Source organism: Crocodylus siamensis, chromosome 10 (genome assembly GCF_052110815.1).
Source record: "Crocodylus siamensis isolate JL-2025a chromosome 10, ASM5211081v1, whole genome shotgun sequence".
In the NCBI taxonomy this organism is placed as follows: domain Eukaryota; kingdom Metazoa; phylum Chordata; order Crocodylia; family Crocodylidae; genus Crocodylus; species Crocodylus siamensis.
The window spans coordinates 34,471,362-34,491,087 of NC_143404.1; the positions used below are offsets into that span (position 1 = coordinate 34,471,362).

General features: G+C 49.5%; 1 protein-coding gene across 1 annotated transcript; it reads right to left on the minus strand.

Annotated features, from left to right (window-relative positions):
* Positions 1 to 1,931: 1,931 nt before the first annotated feature.
* On the minus strand, positions 1,932 to 17,881 carry SLC23A1 (solute carrier family 23 member 1). The gene is made up of 15 exons (XM_090064215.1): positions 17,754 to 17,881; positions 15,350 to 15,439; positions 14,519 to 14,629; positions 14,050 to 14,207; positions 13,813 to 13,901; positions 12,649 to 12,716; positions 11,879 to 12,060; positions 10,094 to 10,214; positions 9,032 to 9,188; positions 8,039 to 8,186; positions 7,094 to 7,199; positions 5,662 to 5,791; positions 4,810 to 4,953; positions 3,984 to 4,079; positions 1,932 to 2,452 (listed from the first exon to the last, which is right to left on the minus strand). The coding sequence occupies exons 1-15, from the start codon at positions 17,787 to 17,789 to the stop codon at positions 2,208 to 2,210; spliced, it is 1,881 nt and encodes a 626-aa protein (XP_089920341.1). The 5' UTR covers positions 17,790 to 17,881; the 3' UTR covers positions 1,932 to 2,207.
* Between the last annotated feature and the right edge of the window lie 1,845 nt (positions 17,882 to 19,726).

Below are 19,726 nucleotides of genomic sequence, written 5' to 3' on the forward strand. Positions count from 1 at the left end.
ATGACCACACTCCTCTCGCTGATCCTTGATTAATTCTTGGTATAACTGTGTTGAGGTCTATGGAGTTGAATGTGACATGCATTTGGTCCAGGGTGCCTAGATGACCACTTGAGCCATCTTTTGCCTAGGTTCACAAGCCTTCTTGGAACCTGAACAAAGTTCTGCATAAGTCTTAAGTGTATTTAGGGTTCAAGTTGGAAATTGTACAGAAGGTGGAAATTTGGAGCCAATCTTGGGGGAGGGTGTTGAACTGTTGTAATTTGGGGTGAATAGCTTGGAAGTCCACTGGGCTGGGGTTATCTGACCCCAGATGTCTTTCCTGCTCAGGCAGGGGGCTGGACTCTGATCCTTCAGGGTCCCTTCCAGCCCTATGATTCTGTAATGACATTAAAGGGGCCTGGAGTAGTAGAGCCTGGTGACATTTCAGTAGATTGTCACAACTAACATGAACATCTAGGGACAGTGACTAATACAGTAGAGATGGTGCTGTGTTGGACTTGTCTTGCACAGACTCTACTGGAATGGTAAATTGGAACCATAGGAGGAATTGATTCTCCAAGTTCTTTCGCTCTCAAGTTTGGCACCAGCTCTCCTTCCTTCAGTAATCTGAAATAGGCCTATAGTAAAGCAGGCCTAACTGCTACTCTATCTGTTATGCCAGGGATGGGCAAAATATGGCCCGTAGGCCAAATCTGACCTGCAGCAGGTCCCTTGATCCCAACTAGCCCAGGCACCATCCAGCCATGGCATGTCCTGCTGCCCCTTGGGCATGCAGCAGGTTTAAGTTGGCACTGCAGCTGGACCACCTTTCATAGTTTCTAGGGTCGGAAGAGACCTGAGCAGATCATCAAGTCCGACCCCCTGCCGTGGCAGGAAAGAGTACTGGGGTCAAACAACCCCAGCAAGGTGTTCATCCAGCCTCCTCTTAAAGACCCCCAGGGTAGGAGCCAGCACCACTTCTCTGAGGTAAGGCACAGGACCAACTGTTGCTCAGCACAGCAGAAAGTGGCTCCTCCCCCTCACCACTGCTGGCCGTTCCTGCTGCAGCTGCCTGGAGCGTGCACCAGGCTGCCCTGCATTTTGTTTTGCAGTGTTACTGCTGCCCCAGAGGGCAGCCTGGAGGCAGCGGTGACAGCAGCAGAGACAGGGCAGCCCAGCGCAGGCTCTAGGTGGCTGCAGCAGAAATGACCAGCAGTGGCAAGGAAGAGGAGGGGCTGCTTTTACCCACTCCCCGCACTGAACAATAGCTTCTGTTCTGTGCCATGGCTGCCAAGCCTGGGCAAGCAAGCCCAGATCAAATGTGGGACACACAGGGTTGTGGCTGTGCAGCGCAGGTCTCTGCTGGTACTGTGGGGCTGGGGCCAGCAGTGGCAGCAGCCAGAAGGAGCTGTGAAGCTGCCCCAGCCCCACTGTATGCCTAAGGGGTGGCAGGTTACAGCAGAGGGGGGCAGTGTGGAGTAGACATGGGGTGGGCTGGGGTTGAGGCTGTGCCTGGGCTCTGGCTGATCTGTTCTGGTGGGGGTGAGTCCAGGGCAGGGCAGAGGCTGTGTGCCTCTGGCAGTGGCAGGGAGGTGCCATAGGGCACGTGGGCTCTGGGCTGTTGCAGGGCAGGGGTGGATGCTGACCAGCTCAGGCAGGGAATGTGTGGAGGAGCTCCAATGCACATCCTGCCATACCTGCAGACTGTCCCCTGGAAAAACACCCTCTCCCACACAATCGCACATCCCACAGATACCGCACCCCTCCCCCCACACACACCTGTGCGCATCTGGGGGGATCTTTGCTCACTGCTTTGTGCCCACAGCCCCCACCAATACCCCCCTGCACACCCACCCCTTTAATGTACAAGAATAAGACTTCATTTTGAGGTATTACGCAATCACCCCCCCCCCCCCGGACAAATATTATTTTAAAATAAAATACATTGTTGATAATGTTTGATATTTTTAGTATAGAATTTGTGGGGGGGCTTCTGGTTCCAAGATGGCAAAAGGAGTACTTCTGGGGGGGAGGGACTTCTCATGGCAAAGGCTGGAGGCTAGGGGGTAGGACTTCTGGTCCCAAGATGGTGACCAGGGGATAGGGCTCCTGTCAAGGGGCAGGGCTACTCTTGTGGCTCTCAACAGCTCAACAAAACTCGTTAAGCAGCCCTCTGAAATAATTGCCTGTCCCTGTGTTATGCCCATGCCACCCGTTATGCAGTTCTTTCAGACCTTTGTGCATACGGCCAAGTTGTTTGTGTTGTCTTGTGTGTCTTCCATTGTGTCATGATTCTTTGTCCTTGACTTGAATCCTTTGAAAACTGGGCACACTGGCACATACTTCAGCCAATGGATCCTTTTTATTACGTTCATCCCAAATGGGAAGTCATAGCTTTTCAGGTTTTCAGACATGCTGCTGTTGGCATGTGCTCCTGCCTTCCACTGCACCAATCCTCGTTCCTCTTCTGTCCCTGGGAGGAGGTAAAATCCCAGACTTTAGACTAACATACAAGACTGGCAGTTAAACTAGCAGAGGAGCAATGTCACTGCAACAGTAGGGCAGCAAGTAACTTAATCTTTTCAAGTTAGAAGTATTTTTTTGGGCAGTTCTAGGGAGAGGCAATCCCCCCACCCCCACCCCACAATACTATGTCAGTACATTGATCTTTCTCACCTGGGATCCAGCCTCCTCAAGTGGCTAGTATCTGATGCTTCTGATGGATGCAAACTTACCTGGCTAATCTGAGTCTGTGCAAGCAGAGAAGAAAATTTCCCTGTAGTCTATTTTCTGCATTGGATTATCCTGCCATCACTGAATGTGAACCGTACTTGCCAGCACAAGATCTACTATGAAACCACATGCAGGAAGATGGCAGGAACAAGCTTATATTGTAACATCTATAGCTTGTTTTCAAGACTTCCTGCCCTTTTTAAAAATACTGTCATAGTGTTCAGACCTTCTGTGGCAGACAGATATAAGTTAGCTGGTTGTATTGTTGAATGATGTTTCTGCTCGTTTATGATTGTCACCAGCAATCCTCACTTATGCTATGAGACTGGGCACAGGCAGCGGGGTGGGGATGTGTGGGACTGATCAACTAAATTCATAATGAATACCTCATTGAAGTCCTTTCTAAAGTTTTCGTCACAAAATGTTTATATTTAGTTCCAGTTGTGCCAGTGTTGTATACTTAGAGAAACCATCTTAAAGCATGGCTTTCCAACTTCTAGGTGGTTTGGGGTTGCACTAGTGAGAGCTATGGCCCCAACCTTGCCCTGTATGTGTGGCTAGCTAGCTAGTTTTTGCACCACAAAGATAGCCCTCCCCTCTGTTCTCTCACTCCATGTTCAGCTGTGCTGTCTCCTGGGTTGGGAGCAGGCATCAAAAATGGAGGGAGGGAGAGGCTACAGCAGTGGTTCTCAACCTTATAAAACTCAGGGCACTCCTTGCTAATGTTAAGGTACTCAGAAAATGCTGGATCTTAATTTTTGCTCTCTTTTGACTATGGAAAAATAACAGCAGTTTTTCTGTTGCAAAGAACTCAGAATGACCACATCAGATGAGAGAGGATTCTGCAATGTTAAAAACAATTTGCATGCCTAACTACTAAGATTGCATGGCACCCCAAACACCCTTGAAAAAGGTAGTTGCAAATTACTGGCCTAGAGATCCCTGGCTGCAGCAGCAATGGGAGCAATAGGGGGAGTGGTGGCTGGATAGGAGCTTGGGGACCATTCGTTAACTCCTTTGGCTGTGGCCTGCCAGGTGGACAGCCCTGTCTTAGAGGATTTTTATGCTCCATCTCAAAATACAGTTTTAAAAAAGTCCATGCTTCTTGCTGAAGATGGATCATTTGCCAGCAGCAATTAATATGGCTTAACTTCCTCAGCAAGGCCTGAAATCATAACATGGGCAACATGCTGTATCAGAAGTGGACTCATAACATATTGGTGCATTATAAAGGCTTAATATCTTGTCACAAAATCTTCCAGCAGCTGTACCTGGAATGGTGTTGTCCAGTATGAAGGCAATGCTACCCCCAACAAACATTTCTGTTGTTAACAGCACTGTTAATATTTGGTCCACTTCAGGCACACCTGTAAGACAGTGAGCAAGCGCACCTGTCAGGTTAGATGCTATTGTCATTAACAAGTAAGAATGGTGTGTTTAATGGGGATAACCGGCTGTTGTCTAGAAACAAACTTCCTTGCGACTGGGGCATAACTATCTGATGGACTCTAAGAAGTTTAATGGTGGTGTGTACATTGCTGGTGTGTCTGCAAAGCATTTGCTCACTTCCGCACACACCAAATCCCAGGCCTGAGGCAATGTAGCTGCTTTAGACGGGTAGCTCTACTTACTTCCTCTCCACCCCCCAGTCCCACCCCTGTTGCTCATGGTCCTGTTTGAAGATCATATTTTGTTTTCTGTGTACTCCAAAAAAAAAAAAAAAAAATCTAATTTATGAAGCCCAGCCTGTGTCAAAATGCCTCAGGGAGTTGCAAGCACATGGGAAAGGGAGAGGAAACCAACAGCTGCATGTTGAAAAAGTCCAGCTAGGGCTTAGATCTAATATGGAGCATGACAAAGATCTTAAATGCTGGAAGGTGTTCCTATGGAAGCTGTATGAAATTCCTAAAGTCAGGCTGTCATAATTAATGACCATGATTTCAATCATCATTGCTAGTGCATGTTCACATGGTATCCTAGGGATCTATATTCTGTATAGAAGCCATCAAACCAACAATTCAGTAGAGGGGACCACTCAGTGTAGTACTAACAGAGCATATCACATACCTTGGGAGGCTTTCAGCCATGGAGACATACCTGTGTTAATGGCAGTGGGGTGTGAATCCAAGTAATTTGGCAGTGTCAGCCCAAAAAACATAGCGAATCCCAGAACAAAAAGATTGCGGGAGGAGTTCATGTCAACAAACTGCAGATTGGAAAGGCCAACAGCTGTGATCATGCCTGCAAATGTGCAAGCAGAGTTCAGCCTGGATGCAGACACAGTAGGGACAGAGTGCATTGAGAGAGGCTGCTGTGATTGCTGGCTCATCTTTTGAGCTAAGAGGCATGTATTCCAGGTGGAGGTGGAATAACCAAACGGCAAACTACTTTACTCCTCACACTGATGCCAAAGACCTGTGCGGATGCTCCTGATCCAATTTAAACCTTGCTCAAATCAAGTTAATTCAGTATTAAACCAGGTTTAAAAGAACTGCTCACACTGCTTTGCACTGGTTTAACTGAATTAATTAACAAATTGATATAAAGTTAAACCAATTTGTCTTTGAATAGCCAAATCCTAGGGTTGCCTCCCTGAGCTGGAACTATAACAGCTGACTGAAATCTTCCTGCCAACCTCACCAGCCTCAGTGACCCTATGGAGTTGCAGTTGTGCTGCAGAGATTGTTCTCTATGCTTGATGCTCAAAGGAAAAGCAATGATTGAAGGTAAGAACTTCAAAACCAGTTCTGATGGGCACTGAGCTCCCAGTTTTATGAGCAGCTTTGCAGGTCTCAGCTTCATTGTTCAAGCTTTGTAAGCCACAGCATTTTATGCAATAGTACATGAATGTATGAGGGGGAAAAAAGGGAAGAGTCCGGCAATGTAATGTCAGTTCTGGACTGACTGATCCTGCTGATTAAACATATAGACAATCTATAGAAATGTTACCAAATAATGTACAGAACATCCCTCCGAGGATGGGGTCAGGGAGTGAGGCAAACAGAGCCGTGAATTTTCCAATGGTTCCCAGAACTAGCATGATAGCAGCTCCATATTGAATCACTCTTCTGCTGCCCACCTGTACAGGAACATCACCAACAAGGTGAGACAAATTGCTTCATGTTTGTTCATGAACATCATCATCATTCTCACTTGATCTCAAGTCAGTTTACAGAGGAGAGAAGTTCTGTTAGGGCAGGAGATACCAGGTGGTTCAGTGATGCATAGTTTTACCAGCACCTTTTCTTGGAGTATAATCTACTGTACAGTCTTAGGAGAAACTGTATTGCTGGTTTTATGATGCAGGTTCTGTCTGGGGAAGCTGGTAAAAGCAGGAAGATTCTTTGAGTTTTGTCTCACTCCTTCTACACAGAGTCAGTTCTTGAGGCAAAGTTGCTCCCTGAAAACTAGGCTGAGATTCCTGAAAGCAGATTGCCTGTATGCTCTCTACCACTTCCCCTGTTCAAAGACTTTTGTATGTAGTGTATAGAAACACAGTGCCCTAACAAACAATATATAGAAACTCCCAGTCAGTGGTTTGTCTTCCAGTGGGAAGTTGATCAGCAAGGCCTCAGGCTAGTGAGCTGGTAAACTGAGTAATGATGAAGTAACCTCTCAAAGGTCACCTCTGCTCAGTGGCAGAACAGAATCCAGCCCCCTGGGGGCCTTCTCAAGTTGGCCACACTACATACAACTTTAGAAGTTAGAGAGGAATTGTTCATTGTCATGAAATGAGAGATGGGTGCTTGAAGACATTCTCTGTAAGGGCTATTGGCTGTAATGTTACTGTCAGCAGCATGTCCTACTGCCTTGGATGAAAAGCCCTAGTGAGACTTGGCCCTTCTAGAGCTTCAGCCCTCCAAGGAGACTGGTGTTCAGGAGTCACCTGGCACCCAAGGAGAACTGAGGTTCACGATCACAAAGAACAGCTGTGGTGGAACAAGGAAGGAACACGGGCTTTCCACATGCCCTGCCATGACTGCCATACTGCCCTTCCTGCACACAGCACCAACATCCCATGTTTCTTAGCTCCTTTCATCTTCAAATAGGAGCTTGGCAGCTTCCTGATTCTGTTCCTTGCAACCCAAGCGTGGAGGCAGGGCAGCAATGCTTTCCACAGCAGGCATCAAGTCTCTCCCTATTCCTGTACCTCATGGCTTTCTCCCTATTAACAGTAAAAGTCCCATGTTTGGCATGGCCTGCAATGACACCCACAGTTGCTAGCCCAAGCTGTATTAAGGAAGTCCCTGGGCATCTATACCACCTCCAGGCTGCTGCCATGAAACACCCCCACCCACTCACCTGCCCTGCACATAGTACTGCCCAGATACGAAGCAGCATAGTGCCTGGAAAGGTCCAAGCAATGATTCAAGGATAGTACCTTTGTGATGCCCAAGACGCCAATGTTGGGGCTGGAGGAGGTGGAGCCATTGCCTGTTCCCAGCAATCCAGCAATGATGCAAGAGACTCCTTCTGTGAAAATGCCTCTGAAAAGAAGAAAACAGCCAGAGCATTCCATGCAGTCTCCAGGGTACCGGCAGTCCTCAGCACTGCTGCTGCATGGCAGAGACATGTGATGCTGCTTAGGGCTAGACTGGGTATGTCAGTGTGGCAGAAGCCCAGCAAGAATGCCAGCTTCTCCCCTGAAGACCGTGTTGCAGCAAAAGACCCCTGGACTGGGAGGAGGTGTATTCTATGCTGCCCTTCCATGACTGGCAAGTATGGTGCCTGCTGCGGTGGCTGGCATTGTAGCCACTTTAAGCTAGGGCATTTCCTAGTCCAGCACAAAGGATGGGGTGGGCTCCTGGCAGTTGTTCTGTACATTAGTGCACTTGCACAGAGCCTGGCACTTGTGTGGGCCTGGCACATTCACAATGCTCACCAATGCCCTGAGAGATGGTAGTTGCGGGGGGGGTCACAGCCCCCATTCAACACGGGGTCACTGGGGTTCCAGCCAACACAGTCAAACTTGGATGCTTGCAGATGCCTCCATCCAGCTTTCAGCACCAGATGTTCGGAGGGGCTGAGCAGCTGCAGCTTTATTGAACTCAGTGGAAATGCGGGTGCCTGGTGCCTTGGAAATCCAAGCCATGGTTATTTGAGCACCTAATTTTGGGCACTCACATATGAAAGCAGCCTAAGCCCTTTCCTCTTCTCAGCCTCCCCTCAGTGGCCTTTGCCAGTGATGATTGCTCTTCTGTGGAGCAGACTCTGGTTCCCCCATGCATGCTTGGTGGTGACTAGAGGGACAGGCAAGAGCAGACTCTGGTTCCCCCGTGCATGCTTGGTGGTGACTAGAGGGACAGGCAAGATGTTGGGACCATACCTATTAATAGCATGGACAGGTGGTGCCGGAGCCCCTGCCAGCCTGGCGCAGGAATAGTAATCCCCAATGGACTCGATAATCCCGGCCAAGGTGGCGCTAAACATTCCCAGCACGGCCGCAGCTGTCACTGTGGGCACTCCCCACTGACCTGGGAATGGCAAAACAGAACAAGGAGTTAGCTGCCACACCTGAGAGCTGCCCCGGAAACAGTGTGCCCTGACGGACCCAGCACAGCTCAGCGTGCCCAGGTGCCAGGACTACTGGCGCAGGCTGGTCTTCCCATTATCCTCCCACTGAGATTCACCATGGCACATGTATCTGTAAAATACAGGAGCTGCAAGGCCCTCGATCCAATGGCTCCCTACCACACCCACACTACAGATGTGCTTCTGGGCTGAGCATTACTCTTTGGAGAACCACCTGGTGACCAGTAACCCGGCCTTCCTCCCCATTCCTGCAGTGCTACCACCCATGCAGCAGCTCTTGGGGCTCCAGCCACAACCTGCCAGCTTCCCTGCTCTGGTGCTGACCTCAGTGCACCTGTCACCCTCTGAGTCACTTCTGCCCCACCATGCCATAGCACAGTGCAAGACGGCTTTGCGCTCTAGCAGATGGGGCTGGTCGTTAAGGCAAGAGTCCTCTTTTTCCCGTTACTCAGTGTCTGACTGGGGGGAAAGGACTTTCTCTGTCCTGGTCTAAGGCTCCTGTATAGAAAGCAGAGGAAGGAAGCACCACACTGAGGGGGCAGCGGGGCAGGTACTAAGTCGGGGCAGGAGGTCCTACTCCTGCCTCTGCCTGGGGGGGACACAGTGCGTTTAGTCCAATGCACGCCAGCAAGTGAGGCTGGGCTGTGCAGAAGGGGAGTGTGTCTATGGGTGCGTGTGGGGGCTGTACATGCACGTGTTCCAGCCACGCATGTGTGTGGCACAGAAACCCAAGTACACTCCTGGGCACACCCTTTCCAAACCCCTTGACAGGAGCGCTCTTACTCACATGGATAGGGGAGGCGGAACCAAGGTGCAGTCGACATGATTTCCCCTCTGGCGTCAGTCCTGGCCTTGTAGCCATACACGTCTGCCTCACTCGGGAAGACGTTTGTCAGCGTTAGGAGGTAGCAGAGCAGCCAGACTATCATGATGGCCAGGATGATCTGGGGAGGAGACAGGCACCGGTAACACTTGCCTTCCATGCCTGCTCAGTACCAGCACCCCAGGCAGGGGGACATTTGCTGTGGATGGCAGAGCTGCTTTGACACAGCCAGACCTGCCACCATGTCATCCAGGCCTACCCTGACAGCTGTGGGATCCCCTTGGCTTCATAGAAATCCCTGTGCTCCCGGGAGAGGCAGGGGGCAGGGGAGTGCTGTGCCAAGCACCTGACAGCAAGGTGGGAAGGGAGGAAAGAGGGTGGGAGAGGGGACAAGCATGGGAGGGTCTTATTGACAGTGACTGCTGCTGGGCTGTCTCCTGGCCTGCTGCCTTGCTGGGGCTAGGGCTAGTAGCAGCTCTCTGCCCTTTGCCTGGCAGTGGCTGCTGGGGGGGGCCGCCATACTAGCATTCCCTCTGGATCTCTACCCAGGGCTGGTGCGCCCTTCACTCTACCCCAGTTGCATGTCATGACAGTGGCACAGAGAGCAGGTGGATCCTTTGGATCCACAATTCACAGGGCTGTGTCACTTCAGCATGCCTCTCGGCAGCTGGCTGTACGAGGCCCATGACACACTGCAGAATAGTTCCCTCACCATCCAGTAGAGGGCAGTGGTGACACGTGCAGGCCAGGCAACCCCTGCAGTCTTCTGGGCTTTCCCCGTGCTGTTAATAACTCCCTTCCCTCCCGGCCTAATCACCGTCTCCAAGGAGTTCTGCTTTTCTGGGTCCTGGCGGTGCAACAGGAAGGGCCGTGTTTGCTGTATCCCTAGTCCATCCACAGTGCCAGAGATTTTTTAAGCCAGTAATGTGGACCCACAAGAAGTAGGTAATAAACTGAAGGAATTATTTAACCCCACCCTCTGGGTGGTAAAGTTTTGCCAGCCCCTTGTAATGAGTCTGGCCATACCGGAAACATTTTGAAGATCTGGATCCTGAACAAAGTACATCCTTTACCCCATCTGTATCCTGGCAGCCGAACTGTTACATTTCGTAGGTACTGGGCAAATAAGATGATCAGAAAAATGGACCTGTTGAAAAGAAAACTTCATTAGGACCCCAGGCTCACACCACTGGCCAGTTAGTGTTTTTGAACTCAAAGGAGTTTACCAGTTAAGATTGGGTTCATGCAAAGCCATGTCCTTGGGACTAGATCAAAAGGAGAAGCGGCATAGTAATGGATGTGGTTGGATTAGGGTGAGGAGAAATCTTTCTAGAAATAGGAGCTTTACTGAAGAGTGCCTTGGGGGGAAACAACTGAAATTATTCATGTATTTAAATCAAACTTAATAGTTTTTAGTAAAAAAATAATGGGAAAAATTTTGGAACAGCCTGAACTTTCCCATTTAATATGGCAAAACGAGGCACTTGACTTTTCATTCTGAAACAACTGTTACATTATGAATTGGCCGGTGTTAAAAAGCCTTAAAGGGGGCAACTTAATGTTTTAGATCAACCTGGGACAAATATTTTTGCCATCTTCATTTCATGAAAAGAACCCTGAAAAAATTATTCTTTGGGGTCAATCTGAAACTGCATGTATTACTATGAAGATGATTTTTGTTCAGGCACCCGAGTACAAATTCCATAATTCAGAAGGCTGAAGAATGAATGAGACGTGCCGAACACACAGGCCACGGTGCTGAGTGTACAGACTGCAGAGCGTGGCGGGTTCTGATGACCAATGAACTCCTTCCTTATTTGTTTCCGCTTCACTGAAGAGAGGATTTTGTTTTGTGGTGTATCTGAGAGCAGGTGTCACAGAGCAATAGTGAAGGTTGATCCTGGTTCTGTGTGTTCACCTCATGTGCATTTGGCTGGCTGAACCAAGCCGCTTTTCACCATGGAACGGAGTAGCGCTTTGGGTGATTGGCAGAACCAGTCAAGAATTTTCTGTCCAATGTGTATTCCTGCAGATCACAATTTTTCATGGTAAATACTGTGAGTAAAATCACCATTTTCCCATTCGGGAGGAAAAATTATTTGGGGTCAGGTCACCCTGAATCAAAACATTTGGCTGGGTCAAATGAACTGTTTCACTCTGGTCAGCTGGATATTATTCCATGTCAGCCAGAGCTGCTGCAAGGGAGTTGCCATTTGGATGCCTCATGTCTGTTCTCTCTTCTGGCCAGGCTCCCTAGCTAGATTCATACAATCCACTAGGATCTCCCCTTCATTTGACTAGCTACGATGCATTATGGGAGTCTCATGATCACAGTGCATCATGAGAAATGGCTTCAGCTAGAGCAGGATTGGGTCCATAGGGCAAAACCTTCAGCAATCAGCAAATGCATTTAGGGATGGAATTTCACTTCAAGTCATAGGCAGCAGAAGACCTGGGCTAATGGGACTTAGCGCCCCCCCCAACGGGGCCAGCAGCACCACACCCAGCACCCCTGCCACATGCTCCTCTGCTGCCACACGCACAGCACCAGCTCACACCAGCCCCGGAACAGCCCTGCAGGAGGGAGAGGTGGGATCAGGCGGGTGCGCGCCGCACTGCCCAGCCTCCCACAAATAATATTTCCTAGTGCTGCTTATGCTTCAAGCTCAAGGACCAAATTTTGCCTTTAGATATACAGCTGCACAACTCCCATAGAAAACCTTTCCATAAGGATATACAGAAGTGATATCAGGGACAACTAGGGACCCATCCTCTCTGTTCCTTGTCCTGTGGAATAAACTAAATGCATACAGTGCTGCAATGCCCCAGTGTGATCCAGCACGATCCCCAGCTGCTTGAAACACCGAGAGTCCTATGAGGGAGACAGTGGGGGTGACGGTGAGGGGTCCAATGTAGCTGAGCAGTGCCCCAGGGAGGCCCACAAGCCCGATGACCACTTCCACCAGGCTGGACACGATGATCGCCCCTTGGATCTATTGTGCAAAGGGAAAAAAGGCCTCTTAGAGCATACTCATCTCTGAAGAATCACAGGCCATCATGCTTCAGTCCCCATACTGGTGCCACAGAAAAGGGCAATATCTGCGTGAGTCTGGAGGCCTCACAGGATCAGCGTAGCTCTGTGTTTGGGAGCTGACGATGTAGCATTGTGGAGGCATCAGAGTGTACCTCACATGGGCCTGGAGCCCCTTTGCCAGGGCCAACAGGCTCTAGAGGAAGAGGAACTCTAGGCCATGCCCATGGTGAGGGATGCTGAACACAGCTGCGTAAGTCTAGTGGCTCCTGAGGGAGAGGAGCAGTGCCTATGCTCAGCACAGCCTTTCTGCCCAAAGGTGGGTTTCCCTTGCAGGAGAGGACCATAGGCCTGCTTAACTGCACACCAGCATTGCATGGTGCATAAGGAGATGGCACATGGCCCCACCATGCCAGCAAGCCATGTGGTTTGGCTCACAGGGCTATGCTGGCCAGTTTCCTGGTGACGTTGCCCAGACCCTGCCCTGCCCTGCCCTGTCCTGTCCTGTATGGGGTCCTGAGTGGGCTTGCAGCCCTTGAGTGGTGCTTACTTCTCTCATCCGTGGGTGCCATATGTGCGATGTGTTCAGTGGTAAAGTCCAGTTGCCATAGATCTCCTCTAGAAAATAGGAGGGATTTAGAGGCAGTGCTCAGGGATAACAGGGGTTCAGGGCAGATGTATTTGCTAATGGTCTACATTCACCCTGCACTATGCTCATTAGCACTGGTGTCATTCCTGTGCATTCTGGGTTAAGCTGGAGTAATGCAGTGGGGAGTCCAGTCCCATGCTTGTACCCTGCCTGGAAGATGAAGGGTGCCCTGTGCTATGGGATCTGATCCTCCGTGCATAGAATGCATCTGGAAGAAATAACCATCCCCAGCACCTCTGAAATTCTGGCTCAAAGCATCTCAGGTTGGCCCCTTTATAAGGCCTGGCTACATAATACACGTTTGTTTTACCTACAGCCCCCACAAGTGCTAAACACTGTCTACACACCTCATGGCCTTTCACCTGAGAAGTTGATCATGATCACACAGCAACTCAGTAGGAGAGCTGGGACAAGAGCCCTGGCTTCCTGACACCCAGACCAACATGCTATTGATTGATTAGACGAGAGGTCTCCAACCTTTTTAGGTAGGAGATCACCTTTGGCATTTAAAAGCAACCCAAGATCTACCATTCACCGCTGCCACCCCCTCACCCCGCTCCCCGCCCAGGAGGTAAGTCTGTGGGGAGGGAAGTGGGGGCAGACTGAGAAAAAATTATTTGGGGGGGCACCTCCTCAGCAGGTAAATCCCACCTGGCTGGGACCCCACTCAACTTACCCCTGCTCCTGCCTCTGCAGCAGTGTCCCTCACCGCAGAGGCCTTGCTCTAGGCCCCTTCCCTCCCCCACAGACTGACCTGCTGGGCTGGGGCACATGCATGCATGCACACAGGCACTCAGCCCCCCCACCCCAGCCTCCGGCTGACTCCAAGAGGGTCTGAGATCTACTACAAGAGGCTCCAAGATCTCCCGGTGGCTTGAGATCCACTGGTTGGTGACCATTGGTCTAAACCATGTTGCCTATGTGGTAGCATCTAGGAAGCTGGATGTGGAACCTAGTCTGTAATCCTGACATATGACACTGGGCTACAAGGGTGTCCTCAGAGGAGCCATTAACTTAGTCAAGTTCATTATTATACCACAGTGGAGTAAAATAAGCTTGAGTTACCTTCTGGGGGACATTTCCATTTCTCCAGGGCAAGAATGGATTTGGCAGGAACCAGGAAGGCTAATGCGCTTGCTTGGAACAGCGGGAGTCTGCAGAACCAAGAAGAAAAACCTTCATTAGCAAGCACTTTCTGGTTCTTACTCTCTTTCGCCGTTTCCTGCCCGGCATCTCAATAGAAAACAAGGCTTTAAGAGTAATTGTAAGATGTAAGAGCTGAGCCAAGCGGAGGAAACCCACCTGATCCCCACAGTGGTCTGGATAAGTGTGGTGATCCCAACGCAGGTGAAGATGGTGCCGATTAGCTGACTGACAGTGTACTGGTCCTTCCCCACACACAAGCACTCGGCCAAGAGAAACGGGACAGCTATGGTGCCACTGAAACAGGTCAGGTAATGCTGGAGAAGGGATGGAGAAGAAGCCCCCTGTTATGCCTATTGGTTGGACTAGGGAAAAGGGTTGAGTTTCACCTCTGTTCCCAGTTAGCTTGCCTCTGGGTGGAGGACTGCCTAGATACCATGGACATGTTGTCTGGGCTAAAGGATGTCAGTGGTGCCTTGGGCTTTTGCAGAGATCGTGCACAGGAGTGATAGCCTGTAGGTATTTTTTGTCCCCTAGTAAATGAGACTGAAACACAGTCACCTGCAGGGGCACTCAAAGCAAGAGAGCAGGGGTAGGGTCTCGGCCCTCTCCTCAGAGCCTTCCTTACCTGAAAGCCAAGCAGAATGCAGAGGTACCATGGAGGCGTATCTTCAATCTTATAGATCATGTCAAACCCCTTCCTGGCTGGCCCTGTGTGATTCATGCTCACTGTGTGGGGCTGGAAAGGGAAAAAAGAGGACCTTAGCTCTGGCGCAGTTAGAGCAGGGCTTGGAGTTATTGCCAAGATAAATGTGCTACAATTTCCTTACACTGAGCAATACCCCCACAAACTGGTTTCTGGAGCATAATCTCTTCTGTCTCCTCTGAGCCTGAGCAATCATCCCAGGTCAGTGACAGCTCAGGAACCAGTTCATGGTGATGCCTGTACTGATCTCCCCAGACACTGAGGCAAACTTTTGTCTGCATGGACTTGAGCTTGTGCTGTGTATACAGCAGGTCGGACCTCTCTGGCCTTAGGATCTATTTCCCCAAAGGCCCTACAAAGACCCAGGGCAGCAGCCTCTGCCACTCCAAAGTCCCCAGATCCATTGCCTGTTGCTTTATTGTCCCTTTTCACACTGGTGAGCAAGAAGTAAGTAGGGAGGGCAGTAAGAAGAGCCTCAGCCATACCCTCACAAAGTGACGGCTATGGGACTTGCTTGCCAGTTATTATCACTATCTAAGGGGCAGACAAAAATCACTTCCCCCAGGAGGAGAAGAGTGAAATACAGCTAGATCATAATTTGCTGATTCACAGCCTGGTCTTTGGCCTGCTTCTGGGGCACTGTAGCTATGTTCTCCCCCTTGCTTACATCTTAGCTGAGCCCTAACTTACAGTGTATTAACTCCTCAGGTAAAGGTAGTGGCCCAGGTACCCTCCGCTAAGCCCTTGCCTCACCTTGTTCTCAGGGACCGGCTCCTTCCCATATGCATATTCAGCAATGATCTCAGATGTCCTGTCATTCAGAGCAGAAGGAGTGTTGCCATTCTGGTGTCAAGGGAGATGTAAAACAAAGCAAGTCACTATTTATTTAAGCTGTTCCATGGGGAAACTAGGCCAGAAGGCAGGCCAAGAGCAGGAATAGTTAAAACCTTCAAGTCTGGAGATCTTCAGAAAGCACTAGAATGCATCAAAACATTTGGAGTTCATTCAAGAACATCTGAGATAGATAAGGAAAGCATGCAGGATGGTACAGCGAAACCTGGTACAATAGATACGAATGCTATGAAGGAATGCTCTGATTAAATAAGTTCATTAATCAGCAAACTGTAAGGTGTTGGCACCAACTATGATTGATCATGCATGGGCAGTGCTGCAGACTAATGTTAAGTGCTTCTAACATATAAAAGCAATAGAACAGAAAAGCACTCTGGATTTGTGTTTAACCCTGCACTATCCCTGCTGGTCACCTGTTTGATCACCTGGCTGGTAGTATGAAAGAAGTTTATACGCATTGAAAGCTGCTGTGTGCTTATATGACCTGTGTTGGTTGCATTAGTACTTAGCAGGGCCTTGGAGCAACAACAAAAATGGCAGACAAAGCAAGAGCACTGAAAGATCGAATGCAAAACAGACAGTGCCGCTGAGTGCTTTGGAAAGGGGGTGCGATGCCGCTTCCTTTTGTGTTGGCTGCTTTAGTCGAGCAAGCTCAGGGAATCCCTAGAAATCCCAGAATCCCAGCATGAGGGAGCTCCAGAACTGGTTTGAGTTCCTTTTGTCCAGAGCAAGCATCACGTCCCAGCCTAGGTAGCCATGACTTACATTTAAAGGGAACGACAAAACAAGCCACTCGCAAATGAACATCTCAGAGGGAAAGCAAAGTGAGCACCTCTTTGCAACATGCTACATCACTCCACAGCATATCAGATGGCCAAGCTTTATGCCTACATACAGACACAGTATCACTTTACCTACCTTAGTACAACCCCTCTTCTTCAATATGCACACAGTCAAACTGGTATGAATATCTTTGTTTCAGTATAACAATCCCTATGTGGGAAGGGGCATGAGAAATACTAGAATAAGGCACTTTCAAAGCAGAATAGCTGTGTCCACACTAGGGTTTGTACTAATCTAATGATACTGGTAAAATCACAACTCTCAGTGAAAAAAGATAAATTGGCACAAAAATCTGGGTGTAGATCAGGCTTTGGAAATAAAAAGGTACAAAACAAGAAAGCCACAAACAGGACAACTGAATTGCTGCAGACATCTCACTAACATATATAAACAGAGTTAAAATAATAATCATCCTCTTCCTCACTCCCATGTAGCACGTTCAAAGCCCCTTACAACATAGTAGCTACTCAGAGCAGCCATGTATAGGAACCCAGTAAAAGAAGCAGCATTTGACTTAAAGAGCTTTGTTTCTGTGACATCCTCCCCAGCATGGCAAGTGGACTATAAATAAACGTTAATGTGTATTATAAAGGAGTCACTCAAAATCCCTCACAACAGAGGCCCACTCTTACAAAAACCTGAGGGGGAAGATCTGTGCCTTTAAAACCCAGTATCTTCAGTGAAAGCTGCAGATGCTCAGCTCCAAACAGGATCAGGCCCTGGACTCTGCCAGTCACTGCAAGCTAAAATCATGTTCCTTGCAAATTTACTTCAGAATAAAACCCAGAAACCCTCACTTCCTTGGATCCTTTCCCTCCTTCTGTCATTCTTACCCTGGCAGGGGGAGGTGAGGGAAGGGGCCTGATGCTTATGGCTCTTCTCTCCTGTGCCCTTACTGAAGCATCTCCCAAGAGTTTCCATGTCTTTTGCTGAGTTGCAGCAGCTGATCAAGTACAAAGTGAGGCTGGGTGGTTTCCCTGTGCTGTGTTAAAGACAAGGCTGGCCTAAGGGAAGGCAGGAAAGAGCAGGAAAGAAGGGAACTAGCAACAGCAACAGCATATACATGGACATCATGTGTTTTAGGTGATGGCCAGCAGTCCACTCCTGAGTGGCAGGTTGGCTGCTTCCCCTACTGGGAGCAGAGTGGCTTCCACTCAGCCTCCAAGCCAAACCAAGCCATGGGCAGAGCCCAGTGTTAAAGGTCAGTCTGACAGGTCACGCTGTGTGGAATCTGTTTTCCTGCAATGATCAAGTTAAAAGTTGCCTTTAGCTTCTGCCTTTGGTCAGCAGCATATGCTCTCAGATTCTCCTATTCCATTGCTTATACCAGCCCCTTCTCATAACCAACACAGATACCTACCATCTTCTTCAGATGCAGTTATACCAAATACTTGTAAGCAGGACAACTGATACAGATGGTGGGAGAAAGCCAGAATATGGTAAATGCAAACAATGTGTTCACCTTGGTCTGAGGTAAATCCTCCGAACTCTTCCCCATTCTCCTGCTGAGCGGTGCCGAGATTGCTGCGGAAAGAAGAGCTGGAGAAGTGGCGTGTTTTTATGGTAGTGTGGAGGACTTTAGTCAACATGTCAGACATTGTTCATGGAGTCAATCTATAACTAGAGCTATTGACTGCTGATTGTGAAATATAGGAGAGGTGTGTTTTTGAAGATCATCTATTAACTCCATTAATTATGCTGGGAATCACAGGAAATGAACAACCCCTCCTCACATCAGTTTTTCACAGCAGTGTTGTAAAACATTATAGAGAGATGAGTTACAGTGTAATTGACTGGCTGAAAGACAGTTCATAAACAGACTGGAATAGAAACTGCCCTAAGCAGTTCGTCAGAAGTGTGTGAGGCTGATAAGGAGCAGCAGTGGAGCCAAAGCAGCTTTCTGCAAGGGGTTGGGACCTCTGTGGGAGTGAGCATTTTGAAGCGCACACTCCTGAGAGGTGGCCTCAATTGCAATGCAGATCTGCAGAGAGGCAGACTAGAAAGTGGGCAGAGCTGCAAAGCATGGTAGGGGCAAGCCCTAGAGTTTGGTTTGGCCCATTATGGAAGTAGAGGTCCAGCTGTGAAACTCCAAAATGCAGTGATCAAGGCTTTATGTTTGAGCCAGATGTGTTCCTCTAAACCAAGGCTGGGCAAAATATGGCTCATGGGCCTGATTGGGTCCACCAAGGGATTTTATTCAGCACACAGCGGGTCCTACCTGGCCCAGACATGGGAGGGCAGCCCTGGCCATGGTGCATGCTGCCAGTCCCACCACCCCAAGGCATGCAGCAGGGCAGGGGTGGTGAGGTGCCTGGACTCTACTTCCCAGCAGCCCCTGCAGCAGCAGCTCCTTCTGATGGCCATTGCCACTGCTACCAGCCCCAGCCCTGCTGCCTGGGCACCCTGGCGTGCCCACTCTGCACCCACTGCCGGGGGCACCAGATGGACGGGGTGGGCAGGGTCTCCATGGAGACTGGCCCAGGACCTATGTGGGCAGGATGCACTCAACCAGGCAGATGGGATGGGGCCGTGGATGAGTGAGGAGTGGTATGTGGGGCTGGAGCCGTGGCATAGGGCCACTTAGGGAGTTTTGGTGAGCTGCTGTGGGCTGGAGGGGTTCTGACCTGGCCTGGCTTGGCAGCGGGAATGTGTGCTGACTTGGCCTGCAGCAACTCATCAAAACTCCCTAAGTGGCTCTCCAGCCTAAATAATTGCCCACCTCTGCTCTAAACCTTGTCCAAACTCCTCTGCTACCTCATGTGTGCAGAACCAGATTGGAGAGCCCTTGCTAAGAGTTTGTGTAGTGGGAAGCTGTCCCTTCCTGGCACAGTACATGGCTTCTGGACTGGGAGAAATAAAATAATACAAGTTCTAGGAATGTTTGAAAACCTAGAAGATGGCTGGGTTGAAAGCTAGTTCTTGATGCCTGTCAGACCTTCACAGAAGCCAGAGGTAGATTGTGACAGAACTGACAGGAGCTGCGGCTCTCAGTGCCAAGTTACAGCAGAGGGCAAGGATATCAGGGGTGCAGGGTGAGAACTGTAAGGATGTGGGGGCTTATAAATAGCAACTGTCCCATGGGAGAAAAGTGCCAAGTATCAGACCCAAGCCATGGACCAGAGCAGATGCCCATGGGCCAGAGACTGACTTGCTCACAGGCTACTGATCTTTTACCCTTGGGGTTCAGTGTAATTGAGGTTATATAGAGCCAGTGAATACTTTCCTTTGTCCCTTCTACTACCATAGCAGTATCTCAGGGCTGAGGAGATCAGGCCAAGTCATTGCTTCAAGTGGTTGAGCAGCCTGTGCGTGACATGGGTCTTTGTGGGGAAGGTGTTTGGGTGTGGGGGGGCACTCTGATCTGCCTGCTGGCAGGTCAAAGTCCTTGTACAAAGCTGATGTTAGTGATACTGGTGTAAATGCACTCTAAATCCT

Excerpts from the sequence above, each read along its gene's own strand:
- SLC23A1 (XM_090064215.1), bottom strand. The coding sequence starts at position 17,789 with ATGGGGAAGAGTTCGGAGGATTTACCTCAGACCAAG. Across the intron at positions 10,215-11,878 it reads CACTGGGGCATTGCAGCACT|GTCCATTTTTCTGATCATCT; the intron begins GTATGCATTTAG and ends TCTTTTCAACAG. Across the intron at positions 7,200-8,038 it reads CCTGTCCATGCTATTAATAG|AGGCATTTTCACAGAAGGAG; the intron begins GTATGGTCCCAA and ends TCTTCTTTTCAG.